General features: G+C 42.8%; 1 protein-coding gene across 2 annotated transcripts; it reads left to right on the top strand.

Moving 5' to 3' along the window:
• The first annotated feature begins 1108 nt into the window (after positions 1-1108).
• LOC311000490 (transferrin receptor protein 1-like) lies at positions 1109-12955 on the top strand. Of its 2 annotated transcripts, none has more exons than XM_083991217.1 (17): positions 1109-1179; positions 6113-6354; positions 6620-6803; positions 6913-7138; positions 7238-7360; positions 7469-7564; positions 7712-7851; positions 8004-8155; positions 8258-8377; positions 8517-8602; positions 10972-11035; positions 11173-11240; positions 11328-11392; positions 11513-11606; positions 11698-11919; positions 12097-12255; positions 12495-12955. In XM_083991217.1, the coding sequence occupies exons 2-17, from the start codon at positions 6162-6164 to the stop codon at positions 12735-12737; spliced, it is 2235 nt and encodes a 744-aa protein (XP_083847343.1). In that variant the 5' UTR covers positions 1109-1179; positions 6113-6161; the 3' UTR covers positions 12738-12955. The 2 variants fall into 2 exon arrangements, with proteins under 2 accessions (XP_083847343.1, XP_083847342.1); XM_083991216.1 differs by lacking the exon at positions 1109-1179 and adding an exon at positions 3515-3590.
• Positions 12956-15442: the final 2487 nt, after the last annotated feature.

Here is a 15442-nt window from a genome sequence, read left to right as displayed (position 1 = left end):
ATTTAGGGACCTTTTAGGGACCTAAATGAAGCCCCTCGCAATTCTTCATTCATCCAACCTCCAGTCCAAACCTCAAATTCAATCTGGCTTGAAACTTCAATGGAAAGAAAGATTTATTAATGACTTGGTCCCATCTCTGGCAGATAACAACTTACAAAGAGGTAGGCTAGGTTCTGTAGTTAACAATATTCACAAATGACAATGTGTTCATTTGAACAGGAACCAGGGTGTTGACTGCACCAGTGAAAGTCCAGAACCACCTCCACCTTTTTTTGGGGGGGAGAAAAAATTTCCTCCACTGCTTTTGCACAGTTGGAGCATTGTTACATTGACATGACATTATTATTACATTATGTTTCTCACAGTGTCCAGCCAGACCACACCACAGTGTCAGGTAGTGATTACACAGATAGAAGAGACAACTCCAATCTGTTCTGACTACAGTACTATGGTGACTTCACATTCTTGGCCTGAGGTTGAATGAAACTACAACAACCACTTGATGTAAAATATGTTGTTGAACTTTCAGAACTCTAAATCCTTGGTTTGTTTCCAAGAGAATAAATCCTCATCAAGTCCACTGCTTAGTTCAGCAGGAGATAGAGGCTACCGTAGATCTGAAGGTGCAGTCTGGTACAAACGGTTACCTACAGCTACCTGGAAAAGATTTGTCAGACGCATGAGTGCATCGTTCATGTTACTTGAGATTTCAAAGCACTGACAGGAAGTGAAGTGATTGTTTGGTTTGCATCAAATACACATTTGCAACCTGGAACCGGGTTAAAACGTATAATTACTAAATGCACCCAAAAGAGCAATTATAGGGACAGGAAACCAACATTATATGGCTTGTTTTGTCAGTCAATAATTAATACCTAAAGTGATGGTAAACAAATTAAATAGCAAAACCTGGCATCAAAAAATATCAGAGCCACCTGTTTACTGAGATTTAGTAATAATTTACCACCAGTGGCGACTGCTTTGCTCCTGCCCCCCACAAATGTCCAATCACAGAGGTTGTTGACTTGTCTGCCCTGTCTGTTGAACATACTATCAATGTTATTTCCTTTTAACACAGGTAATCGGTCAGCTGCTGTTAAGGGCCAGTCATTCTGTCTCTCTGTGTTGTGCAATGTTTGGGGGCCGTCAGCCTCCTCTCTGACAACAGTCACTGCTAATGTCAGTTAATTTTGATTATTTGTTTCTTTACATTTGTTAATGATTTTTGCTTTTCAGTTCAGTTTTGTTGTTTTTGTTTTGTTTTCAGCTTTTATTGTTATAAATGTCCCAAAGTAAAAACAAAAGAGAAACTTTACTGTTGTTTTACCAGAAAAATCACATACACGCACACAGTAGCTGTCCATCGTGTACAATGATGACGCTTGATTCTTGGGGGGATTCTGGTGTCGCTGGGCACGTCTCTCGGTCCTTCTCTGCTGGTTGCTGTTGTGTATGAACGAGGTTGCTCTGGCACAGGCGGTCTGCCAGGCTGGTCGATCAAGTGCCAGAGTTTCAAGCTGCGTGGGGTTGATGGTGCTGCGCTTTAGTAGGTCTTTTGTGTAGTCCTTGTAGTGTCTCTTTTGACCGCCAGGGGCTTGCTTTGCATCACTTAGTTGGCCATAGCGGACTTGGCGGGAGTCAGGCATGCGGATGGTGTGTCCTATCCACCGTAGGTGTCTTTTGGCAACGGCTGCATCCATACAGATATACAGTATAGGGAACGACAGGCCAAGGATCTTCTGAAGGCAGCGGATGTGGAAGCCCTCCAGGTTTTTGATTTATCGTCTGTGTGGCAAGGTGAAGAGGGCCCGGGCGGGCTTCAAACCCCAGACTCCTGGGTAAGAGTCATGCGCGCTAACCACTTTGCCAGGGCGCATGATCAACTGGAAGCTTAGTGACAGGACCCTCAACTGTCACATCTCTCCCCCTCTTTTCACAAGCACGTCCTCGTGCTCCACGCAGGCTGCCACACATTAGGAATCCTTGGACCCACCCCTAGTGCTACATGGATCCTGCCAACAATGCCAGAATGTATCCACCGTAGATGTCTTTTGGCAACGGCTGCATCCATACAGATAGAGTTGGTGCTGTCCAGGATTCGAACCCAGACTCCCGGGTAAGAGTCATGCACGCTAACCACTTGGCGAAAGGGACATCCGTGTCCATGTTTCTGCCCTATAGAGTAGGGTTGAAACACAAACTGCATTGTAGACGGCGACCTTGGTGCTGACCTTCACATTGCGGTTTTCAAATACTGCGCAGGCGTCCGAAGGCTGATGAGGCTTTGTTGATGCGGGTGTGTATTTCGGTGTCGAGGGTGCAGCGTGAAGATAGTGGAGCCGAGATAGGTGAAGTGGTCGACTGTTTTGAGTGGGACACCATATGAACGGGTAGTGAGTCGGGTCATGACTTCAGTTTTTTGAGTGTTGACCTGAAGTCCGAAGGATTGGTACAGGGAGGAGATGGTGTTGAAGGCTTGCTGCATGGTATCTGGGCTGTGTGCTAGGGAGTCCAGGGAGTCCTCTCCGTGCAGTCTGGTCTCGCTGAGTGCTGCGATGTCGATGTTATATCTGGCAAGCTCCAGGGCCACTGTCCTACAGTGGGGCCTGTCAGGTGTTGAGGCCGAGTCCAGCAGTGTGCGGACATTCCATGTCGCGACGGTTGCAGTTGACCGTCCGGAGACAATTTTTGAACCACCTTTTCCAGGTCCTTCCTCTGTCTGGGGTGAGCAGTGTGGGGCTGCTCAGTCGCAATGGAAGCTGCCGAGGTGATGCGCTGCTCCATCCCGCAGTCACAACGACCGTCACTCCATTGCCGCCTGTGGGCATGGTTTGGCTAGGCACTCCCAGCCACATCCTTGGCCTGTGCCTGCCGCCATTCCACATCGCCACAGGACTTTTTGGGGGGGCAGGGGCAAGGACGTCACATCTCTCCCCCTCTTTTCACAAGCACGTCCTCGTGCTTCCGCGCAGGCTGCCACACATTAGGAATCCATGGATCCACACCTAGTGCTACATGGATCCTGCCAACAACGCCAGAATGTGGCAAGGTGAAGAGGGCCCGGGCGGGGATTGAACCCACACCTCCCGGGTAAGAGTCATGCGCGCTTGCCAGTCACCCAAGTAGCCAGGGCGCATGATCAATTGGAGAGATGTGACAGTTGACGGGTCCTGTCACTATGCCTCCAATTGATCATGCGCCCTGGCCTGCCTGTCAGTCCTCAGAAGGCTTCCTCCCAATGTAGAGTACTTGGACTCATTTCATAAAAGCAGGGTTAACTCTGAGTTAAAACCCTGAGCTGTCAGAGTTTTCAGTTTCAGAACAAGTGATAGTAGTTAGTTCAATTAAGTCTGACTTAATCTGACCCATCTTGTGCACAAGGAGATAAAAAGCCCTTATCGATATAAAACAGATAACATGATTCACGTCAACAAGCTAAAAAAAGCCTTGATCCTCCTACTTTTTTCTAGTGAAGATAGATGAATGCTTTCACAGAATATGAGCACATATTCAAAAAACATAAAAGCAACACAGCAGCTGCAAAAGAACGCAAGGTCACATGGCGGAAAAGTTGTTGACTGAGTCAAGACGTGAGTACTAACTTAAAAAAAAAGTTATTATCTGTTCCACTTATTTAGCATTTATTTATTTATTCATTTTTTAAAGCTATATTTTTGGGGGCTTTTTGCTATTAATGGACAGGATAGTTGATAGAGACAGTAAACTGGGAGGCAGAGAGGGGGGGAATGACACGCAGGATAGGGCCGCTCGGTGCAGGATTTGAACCGGGGTCGCCTACAGTGAGGACTAGTCTCAACACATGTGGCGGGTGCTCTACCAACTGAGCTAAACACCGCCCTTCTGTCTAGCATTTATATTCTATATGTATATGTTCATATCTACAGTATCAATTGAACAGGTACAAACTAACAACTTGGCAGCAACTAAAGATGAAATAAAAAAATATAATGTGGTATAATTTCATTTAAGCAGTCGCAAAGTTACCTGCCCCACCAACTTAAACAGCATTGGTTGCATTTAACATGTGATATCAGAATCAGAATAAGGCAAGCTTATTGATCCTTGAAAGGAAAATCTTTTGTTATAAAGCTCCCAAATAGCTATGCCTTTATACATACAAGTTTCCAAATGTGCTTTCCCTAGACTACTGGATGTATTCAAATGTGCCTCTATCTCTATCATGACATGTATACAAAATTAAGAGCAACATGTATAACCTATTTCTTCTTCAAATAAAAAGTTTAATAAGAGATTTGCCTCTATAACATGATGGGGGATGTGCTTGCGTGCAGTCTATGCATATAATCATAGAGCTAGAAACCCTATTTGTTAGTCTTTTAGGTCTCTAGGTTTCATAGTAGTACTACTACATTCATTGTAGTTAGACTGGTACCAGCTCTGTGAAATTGTTCTTTGACATCAAGGGGCAAAGGGCCAGGAGGAACTGCCTCTTTGCCCCTTGATGCCCAAAGTGCCCTTCTGTCTGTGATGTTTTTTTTGTGTGTGTGTGTGTGTGTGTGTGTGTGTTTTTTTTCTTCTTTTGAGCACCTGCCCCTCCGAAGAACTCTGCACGGGCCTGTTTCTCACAGCCTGACACAGTTGCTTTGGACACTTGCTTTGCAACACCGATGTCATGTAAAAACTTAAATTAGCAAAACAAATAAACAAACAAACAAAGCAAAACAATAACAACAAAAAAAGAAAGGAAGAAAAAGGAAAAGAGAAACGAAACGAAGAACAAATTCAAAGCAAATTCTTTATTGAGCGCATGTCCACGATGTGTCATATGAGCGATGTGAGGGCTGAGAATATTGTTCAGGTAAATTGACAATGCAGAAAAACGGAGACACTCAAACAAATAGTCATTAAACATCCAATCAGGGTCTAATAATCCTCTCCCATTCTCTTGTGTTGGTGCTTCGTTATCAGTTTTTTCTTCCACTACAGCACTCACCATCTGCCACTGCTTTTAGTCTGCAGGCTTTAGATAAAGAAGAGGAGAAATTAGTTGAAGAAAACCTGCCAGCAGGTTAGGCATATGAGTATGTTGCCCTAACTGACTCAGTGCCAAGCTGAACTGGCTTTGTTAAGCTGGGAACCTAGAGTTTCTTTCAACTCTGAGGCAACCAACTTTGATTTTTTTTTTATACTGGTGCTCTCATTAGAGATATCTTAAAGGCCACATGATGTATATCTGCAGTGGAATACATATCAGTGCAGGCAGGGATTTGAATATTCACATCATTGTCTTTGCCTGAGAAACCCTACATTGGTACGCTACTTCCCCTTACTGACAGTGACCTCACTTTGACTTTATGGTTTCTTTTTTATTTCATAAGAAGAGAGCAGACAGAAGCGAAAGCCGCAAAGAGCAGACACTTGTGTCAGCTGAACATTTAGTAAGTAACTCTTGAATTTTCAATTAACCTTATGAATGTAATGCAAAAAACTGTAGTCTGCTTACATGTCAGACAAACTTTAAGAAAATGACAGAGATCTGAAGCACTAAATTTGTACAAACATATTTTTTTTAATTCATTTGAACTCGCAATTCCTGAAATAATTGGATGAATTGGATTGCTGGTTCCACTGCTAAACTGTGTACAAGAAAAGGCTGAAATTGAACCTGATTACTGGAAACTGATCAGCATTGTCAGTGTAAATGTCCAAGAGGGTAACCAATAGTGTAGCCCGGTAAAGGCTACACAAGCATTATAGAACCAGAGTTACATCTACTAACTTTCAACAAGGAACTGCTTCACAAAAAAACATGTGATCAAACTTCTTTTCTATATAGGCTACGTGTCCTGAGGTTCTAAAACGGCCAAGAGGAAATTTCACAACCTGACAACCTGGTCTTCTTATTGATTAGACAGGCTAAAACACTAACAGACTGTATATTGATATTTGTAAAGCCATTAGCTACAATGTTGTAAACCTTTTCTATTAGGTGAAACTTATTATAACGCTGTACGAAACACTGTTTTGTTGAATGTTGGAACACTTTCAGGATGAACTTGTCCATTGCTCATTGAGTCCAGCTTTATGTCCATCAACAATAACATACTGTATTGGAATTTTCTCCTTTCAGTTTAACGAGGAACACACAGAACCATTCACATTCAAATTTGCTACATAACATGGAGAGTAAGCTTGACAGTAGTGTGGTGGAGAAGATACTGTTGCCTGACATGGACAAGGAAGATGAAGGAGAAGGAGTGAGGGACCATTTCAGTTTCAACTCCCGCAAACCATATGTGACTCAAAGGTGTGGACATGCACCCATGAAGCTCTGCTTCATGGTATCTGCAACCATCCTCATCTTTATTATTGGTAAGAGGGCCAAGGAATAAAGAAGAAGCATTTGAACAAAGACTGCATCACTAAAATAATGTGTGGAGTTCCACATGGAGTAATCATAAGACCACTACTCTGTATTGATATTAATCTGTTTTAGTGTTTTAATTGGAAGACTTGGTGTCTTTCCCCAACCAAGCAGACAACACATAGCTTTATGTACCTGTGTCTCCTGATGTGTGCTTGTTTTGGTCCCAGTTGACTCTGGTTGTCCCTCATTTTAAACCACTGCTTCTTTCAGGATACTTGACTGGCTACCTGGTCCATCAAAAGAAGGACTCGGCTCCCAGCCCTGTAGTGTCGGTGATCCCTTTTGAACAAGCTGTTAAACACGAGACAGGTGCTGCCCCCCTAATGGACTGGGATGATGTCAAAGCACTTTTGGCTGAAAAACTCAGTGAATCCAAATTTGAATCTGTCTTTAGGTAAGCCTAAACTTTTCTGCCAGGCAGTGATGACTTCTTTTTCTAAAAATCATAGTTTTAACTCTGTCATTTTCCTTTTCCTGTCATGTTTGGTTTCCTCTGTCATCAGTGAGTTTACCAGTCTCAACCACCGAGCTGGTTCTCCTGGTGATGAAGAGCTGGCGAACAAGGTGAACAATAGGTTTAAAGAGTACGGCATGGACACCTGGACTGATGAGCACTTTGTTAGGGTTCAGGACCCTCCAGCTTCTGGCTCCAACAGAGTTGTTTTCAAGAACGGGATTGAGGAGCGTCCAACTGGATTTCTTTCCTACAGTGCCAATGGATCAGTAACGGTAATCTACAAGATAAATTAAAGCAGAGATTTTTTTTTCATAAGAAAGGTAATTCCCTAATTTTATTTCTCTCTCTTTTTTTTTCTTTCTTCGGCCCAGGGTGCTGTTGTGTATGCGCACTATGGGCAGCAAGTGGACTTCACATCGCTGCAGGGCAAGAATGTCAACCTGAATGGCAAGGTCCTGCTGGTCAGAGCTGGTAGGCTCAGTTATGCTAAGAAGGTGGGTGGTTTTAGTAAGACGTTTAAATATGTATATTTTATATGCTTTTCCCCTCAGTTGCTCTAAAGTACGAAATTCTGAACCTTGCTTGTATCTTTTTGCTTACAGGTAGCCAATGCTGCCAAAATGAACGCCTCTGCTGTGTTGATCTATGCAGACCCCATAGATTACTCTATCGGAGAGACAACTCAGCTCTATGGACATGTGAGTGTGGACTGTTTAGAAACAGAGATTAGAGATCGTACTTATTTCTAGACATGATCAGTTGTGTTGGTGCCGTGACAACAAAAGCATTTGTTGTCAACTGTTGTGCTGGTCAAACTTCATAAGTCTTCCTTGTGTCTGTCACAGGTCCACTTGGGGTCAGGGGATCCCTACACCCCAGGCTTCCCCTCCTTCAACCACACTCAGTTTCCTCCCGTCCAGTCTTCAGGTCTACCAACAATCTTGGCTCAGACCATCACAACAGCCACGGCAACTAAGATTATGCAGTAAGACCCAGACACACTGTGGACCATCTGAAATGATGATGAAAACTTGAAATATTCACTCTACAAACTGTACTATCTGATGACGTAAAGTGGGATATAGACATATATGTCACTCAGTAGAGGCTGACATGTTTATTATGTGTGTCCAACAGGCAGCTGGGGGGTCAGAGTGCACCTGCAGAATGGGGAAGCTACTACAAACTGGGAGAAGATACAGATGTGATCACTGTGGAGGTCAACAACGTCCTCACTGAAAAGAGCATACACAATGTCTTTGGTGCCATCAAAGGCTTTGTGGATGCAGGTAAGATGCTACTTTAACAAGACAGACATGAGATCAGGTCAGTTGAATGTCAGTGAGTGTGTTGTGGTTGTCTTTTCTGATTGTCTCATGGTTAAATCTTAGACCGGTATGTGGTCATCGGTGCTCAGAGGGATGCCTGGGGTCCAGGTTTTGCAACATCAACTGTTGGCACCAGCGTGCTTGTTGAGCTGGCTCGTTCCATCTCAGACATGGTGAAGAATGGTGAGTCTCAGTCTTGATGACAGCTGCTGTTTCTGATGAGAAATTATTTTGACAGAAGTGACATGACATTAATATCAGACCCTGTTTAGTGAGGGCACTGCTCTTTTTGTTCATACTCATGTGTTATCCACTTGAACAGATGGATTCAAGCCAAGGAGGACGATTGTGTTTGCTAGCTGGAGCGCTGGAGAATATGGGAGTGTTGGCGCCACCGAGTGGCTGGAGGTGAGAACTGCATGATGTTTGAAACTGTTGAACAAGAAAGTCTTGGACTGGATTGGATTGTACTTTATTGTCCCAAAGGGAAATTTGTTTTGGGCTCAGAGCCACTGCATACACAAAACAATACATAGGAGACATTCATACAAAGTACTTTCACACCTTTAACACACATTCAAAACAGTGAAGGGTGCTTCCACTCTATTACAAGTAAATGAATAAAATCAATAAATCCGTAGAACTGATCAAACCAGCACAACAATGAGTAATGTCACCAGTGATGGGAATAACGGCGTTAAAATAAACGGCGTTACTAACGGCGTTATCTTTTTCAGTAACGAGTAATCTAACTAATTACTATTTCCACCGTTACAACGCCGTTACCGTTACCGACAATTAAATGAGGCGCGTTACAAACTACTCAGTGAAGCCGTTGTCCTCCGACTTGGCTCATCTCATCTCAGACACAGAAGCTGCTAAACTGTTGTTTTTTTTTCCTCCTCTCCTTTGGTGAGGGGAGGGGGGAGGAGGGAGGGACGAGACAACCGCATAAGTGATGATGATTGGTTGAGGCAGAGTAAAGTTTCATGCTAAGCCAATCAGAGGCAGTGTTCAGTTTGTACACAAACCACACACGCACGCAGTTTAGCCTCACACACACAGACTAGCAGAGGGAAGCTGCCGAGATCGGAGGGAAAGTGGAAACAGACACATCTCCCTGAGGTAAAAGACAAGAACATGTGAGGTGTAGCTACATTATGTCCCGGAGCGAAGTGTTTGTCCTGAGCATCTGCTCACCTGACTCTGTGCAGCTTCTTCATTAAATCCAAACAGTCCGACACAGCGACGCACTGCTCCTCTTGACTCTAAAGTCTCTGTAGCTCATCAGCTGGAACTCTTCCAGAGCAGCTTCAGCAGCGTTGTGACCTCAACCATGGTTGGTGAGAGCAGAAATGTTGTTGTTGTAGTGAAAATGGGCGGGCTCGTGAAGACGCGAATTTACACAAAGTCAAAACGACCGATAAATCGCATTTCTCGCGTATCTCGCGTTTGGTCGCGCGTATAAACTCGAGCGAAAAAAAAACGTTCCTCGTGTTTGGTGGGAAGCCCCTCGTGGGTCTTCCCACTCGTGGGTCTTCCCACCAAACACGATGAAAAGGACGAAGACGCGAAGGTCCCGTCGCCATAAAAGAATCGGGTGTATTGCGTCGCAAAAAAAAAAAGTCGCGTCTACCGCGTCTCGCGCCTAATCGCGTCACGTCTTTGCGCCACGGCCTTTTACACCGCGGACGTAACGAATAAACGGTGACGGTGTGAACGAACAACATAGATCAGGACCAGACGTGGCGTTGTTTCCTCTTTTCACCTACAGCTCCACTCTCCCTTACTTACACTAACTACTGTTATTGTTGAGGCCAGATAATTGTGGGATTTGTAGTTTTTGACCAATCGTGTGCTTTTTGTGATTTTTCCGGTTCACACATGTTTGTTTTTTTTAGGGGCAAATGCGAGTGAAATGCTCGCCCATGGTGGGCATAAGAAAATGTAAGACCTGTCTAAAATTATTTAAGACTTGAACACAATAATTCAACAAATTTAAGACATTTTAAGACCTAAAATTTAGATTTTCACATTTTAGACTTTTTAAGACCCCGCGCGCATACCCTGTTATTTCAAAAAAAGTTTAAGTGCATACATATTTTATGATGCTGTGTATTATATATTTAAGACCATCTTAGAATTTTCTAATAAATTTAATACTTTTTAAGGCCTTCATTTTAGATACATGAATTTAAGACTTTTTAAGGATCCGCAGATACCCTGTTGTGCGCTCGCAGCAGGACAGATAATCAGATGGATAATCGGTAAAGTTAATAATTTCACTTAATGTGGCCATGAATAAATTAATTTCGCCTGTTATTAAACGCAAATCTTGAATAGGTCTCCGCTGTTTTCACATTTAAAAAGGTCTTTGTTGTCTTTGTACAGAGACAATATGAGATTTGCTTGTAGCCACAGCACTTAAAAAACCCACTGTAACCTAATTTCATAGGCAGCCTCGCTTTCAATAAAACACACACTCGCATTCCATAATTGCGATCAGTGAAATATATGAAAACAATAAAATACAATTTAAAAATGAGAGAAAAAAAATCCAAATTCTTCGACATATTTAAACTTAAAAAAAAGAAAGAAAAAGTAACGCAATAGTTACTTTCCCTGGTAACTAGTTACTATTATAGTGAAGTAGTGGAGTTACTAACTCAGTTACTTTTTGGGAGAAGTAATTAGTAACTATAACTAATTACTTTTTAAAAGTAACGTTCCCAACACTGAATGTCACTGACTGTTTTTTGTACTTGTTGCATTTCTAGGGTTATCTGACTTCTCTGAACATGAAAGCCTTCTCCTACATCAACCTGGATGGTGTTGTAACAGGTATTTACTTCTCTTTTAAAAACATCTTTGACATCTTGTCCACATTATATGAATAGTTAGAAAAATGGCTGTAACTGATATTGACATCTAGAACTGTAATGTGTATAAGGACACTTCACTCCAATGTTCTTCTCCAGGTCGCAGTGGATTTAAAGTAGCAGCCAGTCCCTTGATGCACAGCCTGATTGAGAGCACTCTGAAGGAGGTGAACTCAGCAATTCAATACAATCCATTCATGTCATTTAGTCAAGTTTTTCAGAAAAATTAATGTGTTCAATTGTTTTGTCCTCAGGTGAAATTTGACAACACTCAGTCTCTTATCTCTCAGTTTGGGAAGAGCAACTGGGAATCGGACATGTAAGTCTTTTACATTCTCCTCTACAGTCTCAGTGTTTCATTACCTCCATGACTACCAAACTTTTCTCATACTAATTTTTAGCAAATGGTCACGACTTCTTTTTCATGTTTATCTTCCAGTTTGGAGCCTCTGAAACCAGACAACGCTGCATATCCTTTCCTGGCCTTCTCCGGCATTCCCTCACTCTCATTTAGATTTGCTGCTGGTAACTCAGTAAGTCGTCCTGATGTTCCAAAATTAAATAAGAGTTTTGACAACCCTGTTCATTGACCTAACTCATCCTAATGTTCTTCTCCTCCTTTAGCACTACCAATACTTTGGCACACTGCAGGACACCCAGCTGAAGCTGAACAGCGCCACAGCCAACAATGTTCCTAAGCTGGCTGTAGCATCAGCCCAGTTTGCAGGTCACATAGCTCTGAGGCTGGTCCATGATCATCTGCTGCAGATGGACCTGGGGAAATACGAGAAGCTCATACGTACTCGTGTGGCGCAAATCAATGTGAAAGTCAGGAGGGTTCAGAGAGTGAGTGGCAAATGAAAATAACGTTTACCTTCAATTTTCAATTTTTCTGCCATTTAATTATCATTTTGTTCCATTGCTGTTAAAAAATAACCAGATGTCCCTGGAAGATGCTCCTCTATTTAATTGAGTTAAACCAGTTCACTAACTAAGCGGTGTTGATGCTGTGTCTGCTTCCAGGCTCAGCCTCAGCTGTTGCCCAAGGCCCTGACAGTGCAGTGGTTGATCTCAGCCTATGGCTCCTACGGCCGTGCCTCTCGTGCCCTGGCAACAGAAGTCCAGAACAGTGACCTGGAGGACATTGAGAAGTGCCGCATCATCAATGACCACATCATGACGGTAAGATCTCTACAGTTCAGGATCATTGTTGAGATACTCTGTAGAAATGCAACACTCACACACAGTCATGTGCAGAGGCCAGTACAGGTTATTTGCTGATCAGAACGTGGTGGAAGGCAGTGATGGTACTGATATTAAAGGTTGTTCAGCAGTGCATAGAGTGTAAAATAACCACCCTAAAAGACATGACATAATTAAATGCATTTATGTGAACATCCTTCTCTCCCGTGTTTCTGCAGGTGGAAAGGAACTTCCTGTCGCCCTACGTGTCTCCCAGAGATAGTCCCTTCCGCCACATCCTGCTGGGCTCCGGCCCCCACACTCTCACAGCTCTGTCCGACCACCTCGATGCGCTCAGGACCGACGCCCCTGAGGCTGACGTCGACCTGTTCCACAACCAGTTTGCCCTGGCTACCTGGACCATTCAGGGCTGTGCCAACTCACTAGCAGGCGACATCTGGTCCTTGGATAATGAAATCTAAAATAATTTCCCCTCCCTACTCCTCTGTTCATGGTTTAATTCACCAACAGTCCCAGTTGCAGTCACAGTAATGATAACATGTGCATAAGCCTCCTGCCTTAACAAAGAAGTTCAGTAGGTCTTTTTTTCCCACTTTGGAAAGAGAAATAATTCAAATAATATTTCAAATCATTTAACTTGTGGTACTTCAATACCACAGTCTTGAACACATTGGTGCTAGTAACAGCGATAACTATTTACCAGCTCAGAGGTTAGTAAACAGAAAAGGGCAGTGTGATGTAATAAGTTACGGATGTCCATTTGATTACCATGATAATTTCTCCTCGCTCTTTGTCTCATTTTAATTGGATTGTTTCTTTTGGTTGTGTATGGAACTGATATAGAAGATCGTCAGCTTTAAAGAAATCATGATTTTTTTTCTTTTTTTTTTAGTGATCCTTGTCGGTGTGAAAGTACACTCTACCTTCTATTTTGATGTGTTCATCATACTTGTTAAGAGATTTCCTTGTGCCTTTTTGTTTTGTGACTGTGTTATAGAACAAAGTTTCTACATGCAGTACTGAAAGGACTTTTTGAGGATGAATATTTGGCTTGTTTAGTTCTGACATTTCTCTTTCCCCCCCTGTTTCTGCTAGAATCTGAAGTTACTGGTGTAAAATGCCTGTTCTGCTACAACACTTTTTAGATCAAGTTACAAGAAAGATGACATTTGTGACAATGAAAGGAAAAAAAGCATCAGTTTAAATGGGTTTAAAAATGACACTGAATGTTACAGTAGTTGACCTGGTGCTCCTTTCTTTAGCTCATCTGCTCAAGTCTGGTCAGAAGGCCCCTCGTGGATTTCTAATGTTTTATCATGAGAACCACCTGATGTTAGGCCTCTGCAGAACACATGTTTTATTTGTTCACCACTGATAGATGCTGGACTACAATGAGGTTACATTCTTGAAAATAGCAACTTGCTGACCACCAGGAAAACCATAAACCAAATTGTTAATTGTTACGATGAGGATTCAGACAAAGAAAAATGTATTTATTTGAAGATATTCAAAGTGTTGTCATTTATAAAGAATGAGTCTGAAAATTGTTAAAAGAAGTGTATTTTCCCATTAAATTTTATACAAGTTTGCTTTATTAGTTTTTTCCTGTTTTTTTGCTGCAATAAACTGTCATCACAATAGTTGAGCCTTGATTATTACTTCACCTATAATTAGTGTGAATGCTGAAAGCATTCGGGACATTATCGGAATGACTTTTCTCTTTTCAAATATTCATACTTTTTGCAATATTCAACTATTTCTGATTTTTTTTTCCCCCATAGGGAATGCATTGGAACAGTCTTCAAACTCTTCAAATCTTCTTACTTCTTTCAGCCTCTAAAGCTTCAGCATACTTTCTGCTAGAGACTTCATTCAAATTCTGAGTTGTAGACAAACTTCTAATGTATTCAACCTGTGTACAACTTTTTCATAGCTTGTACCGTTTTTGAGCTAAATCCTTTAAAAGCACATGAGGATTTCTGACAAATTTCACACTTTTCAATGAGTGTGTATGGCGTTGGGTCAGAGTGGGTGACATCATCAGAGTGCAGGAGATCCAAAAAAGCGACTTGAACTTTTCTTCTGAAACTGCCAGCAAGCTACAAATGACACTCTACACTCATGATTTTGGAAACAGTTTGTAGCCACACTTGTCTTCTGTCTCACAATGCCGTCAAAAATGCACAGACACTCAGAGAATAATTAAAAATAATTTTCTCTCTCTACTACTTTACTCTCTCTGCCATTTACCCCAATGCAATTTCTTTCACAGCAGAGTAGTAGGAGCTCAACTTTGTAATTCACTGGAATGGGCATTATACTTTGTTTGATTTCATCAAAAAATAGTCACAAGTCACAAAAAAGTCCTCTACTTACTTGTTGTGGCTCATTTCTACTTGTTTCTTTCTTTTTTAAACATCATTGAAAAATCTCACATTCATCAAAGTCTCAACCTTTCTTCTCCAGAAGTCTTTGAATGGGCCAGTGGTTAAGGCCGCGTTCAGACTGCCAGCCAAAATCCGATTTTTAGCCCATCCAGATTGGAACTGGATGGCTCTTTTGAAGTCTGAACAGTCCCAAATCACATGATCGAAACCACCTCCAGGAGGTAGTTTCAGATCGCATTTGGACAGATGCGTCTCAGTCTGAACAGCTCCAAACACTCAGATCGGTTTTGACTGTCCGTGACGTCACTCTCCGCGGCGCTGTCATTGTGTTACAGGTCCCGTACGGTCCCGTGAGCTCCAGTTAAATATCAATTTCCTTCTTGTTACTTTTCTTTTATGCAAACTACCGTGTTGCCAGCGACAGGAGTGACGGCGACGGCGCTGGAGTTTCCCGTCTCTGTGGCTGCACACACACACACACACCCATGCACACCAGTCTCTGGTACACGTACACGTACACACACTCACACACACACACCAGGCGGGCTGAGGTTGAAACTAGTGGGGTAGTGCGGCTGCAGCACCGGGCTGCCTCGCGGACGCGGCGGCTGCAGCTGATCTGCCCGGTGCTGCAGCCGCCGCGTCCGCGAGGCATCGCCTGTCACATACGGTGTAGCCTCCGCTCCGACATCGTTGCTACAGCAACCTGTCAGATGGGTCAATAATGTGGCCCAGTCTGAACAGAGCCAAATGCGATTTGGACACTTGCTAAAAACAGT

This window comes from Trachurus trachurus (assembly GCF_905171665.1).
Source record: "Trachurus trachurus genome assembly, chromosome: 17".
NCBI lineage: Eukaryota > Metazoa > Chordata > Actinopteri > Carangiformes > Carangidae > Trachurus > Trachurus trachurus.
The sequence above is the reverse complement of the archived record's forward strand: the minus strand, read 5'-3'. Positions and strand labels throughout refer to the sequence as shown.

Excerpts from the sequence above, each read along its gene's own strand:
- LOC311000490 (XM_083991217.1), top strand. The coding sequence starts at position 6,162 with ATGGAGAGTAAGCTTGACAGTAGTGTGGTGGAGAAGATACTGTTGCCT. Across the intron at positions 6,355-6,619 it reads CATCCTCATCTTTATTATTG|GATACTTGACTGGCTACCTG; the intron begins GTAAGAGGGCCA and ends TGCTTCTTTCAG. Across the intron at positions 11,393-11,512 it reads AGCAACTGGGAATCGGACAT|TTTGGAGCCTCTGAAACCAG; the intron begins GTAAGTCTTTTA and ends TTTATCTTCCAG.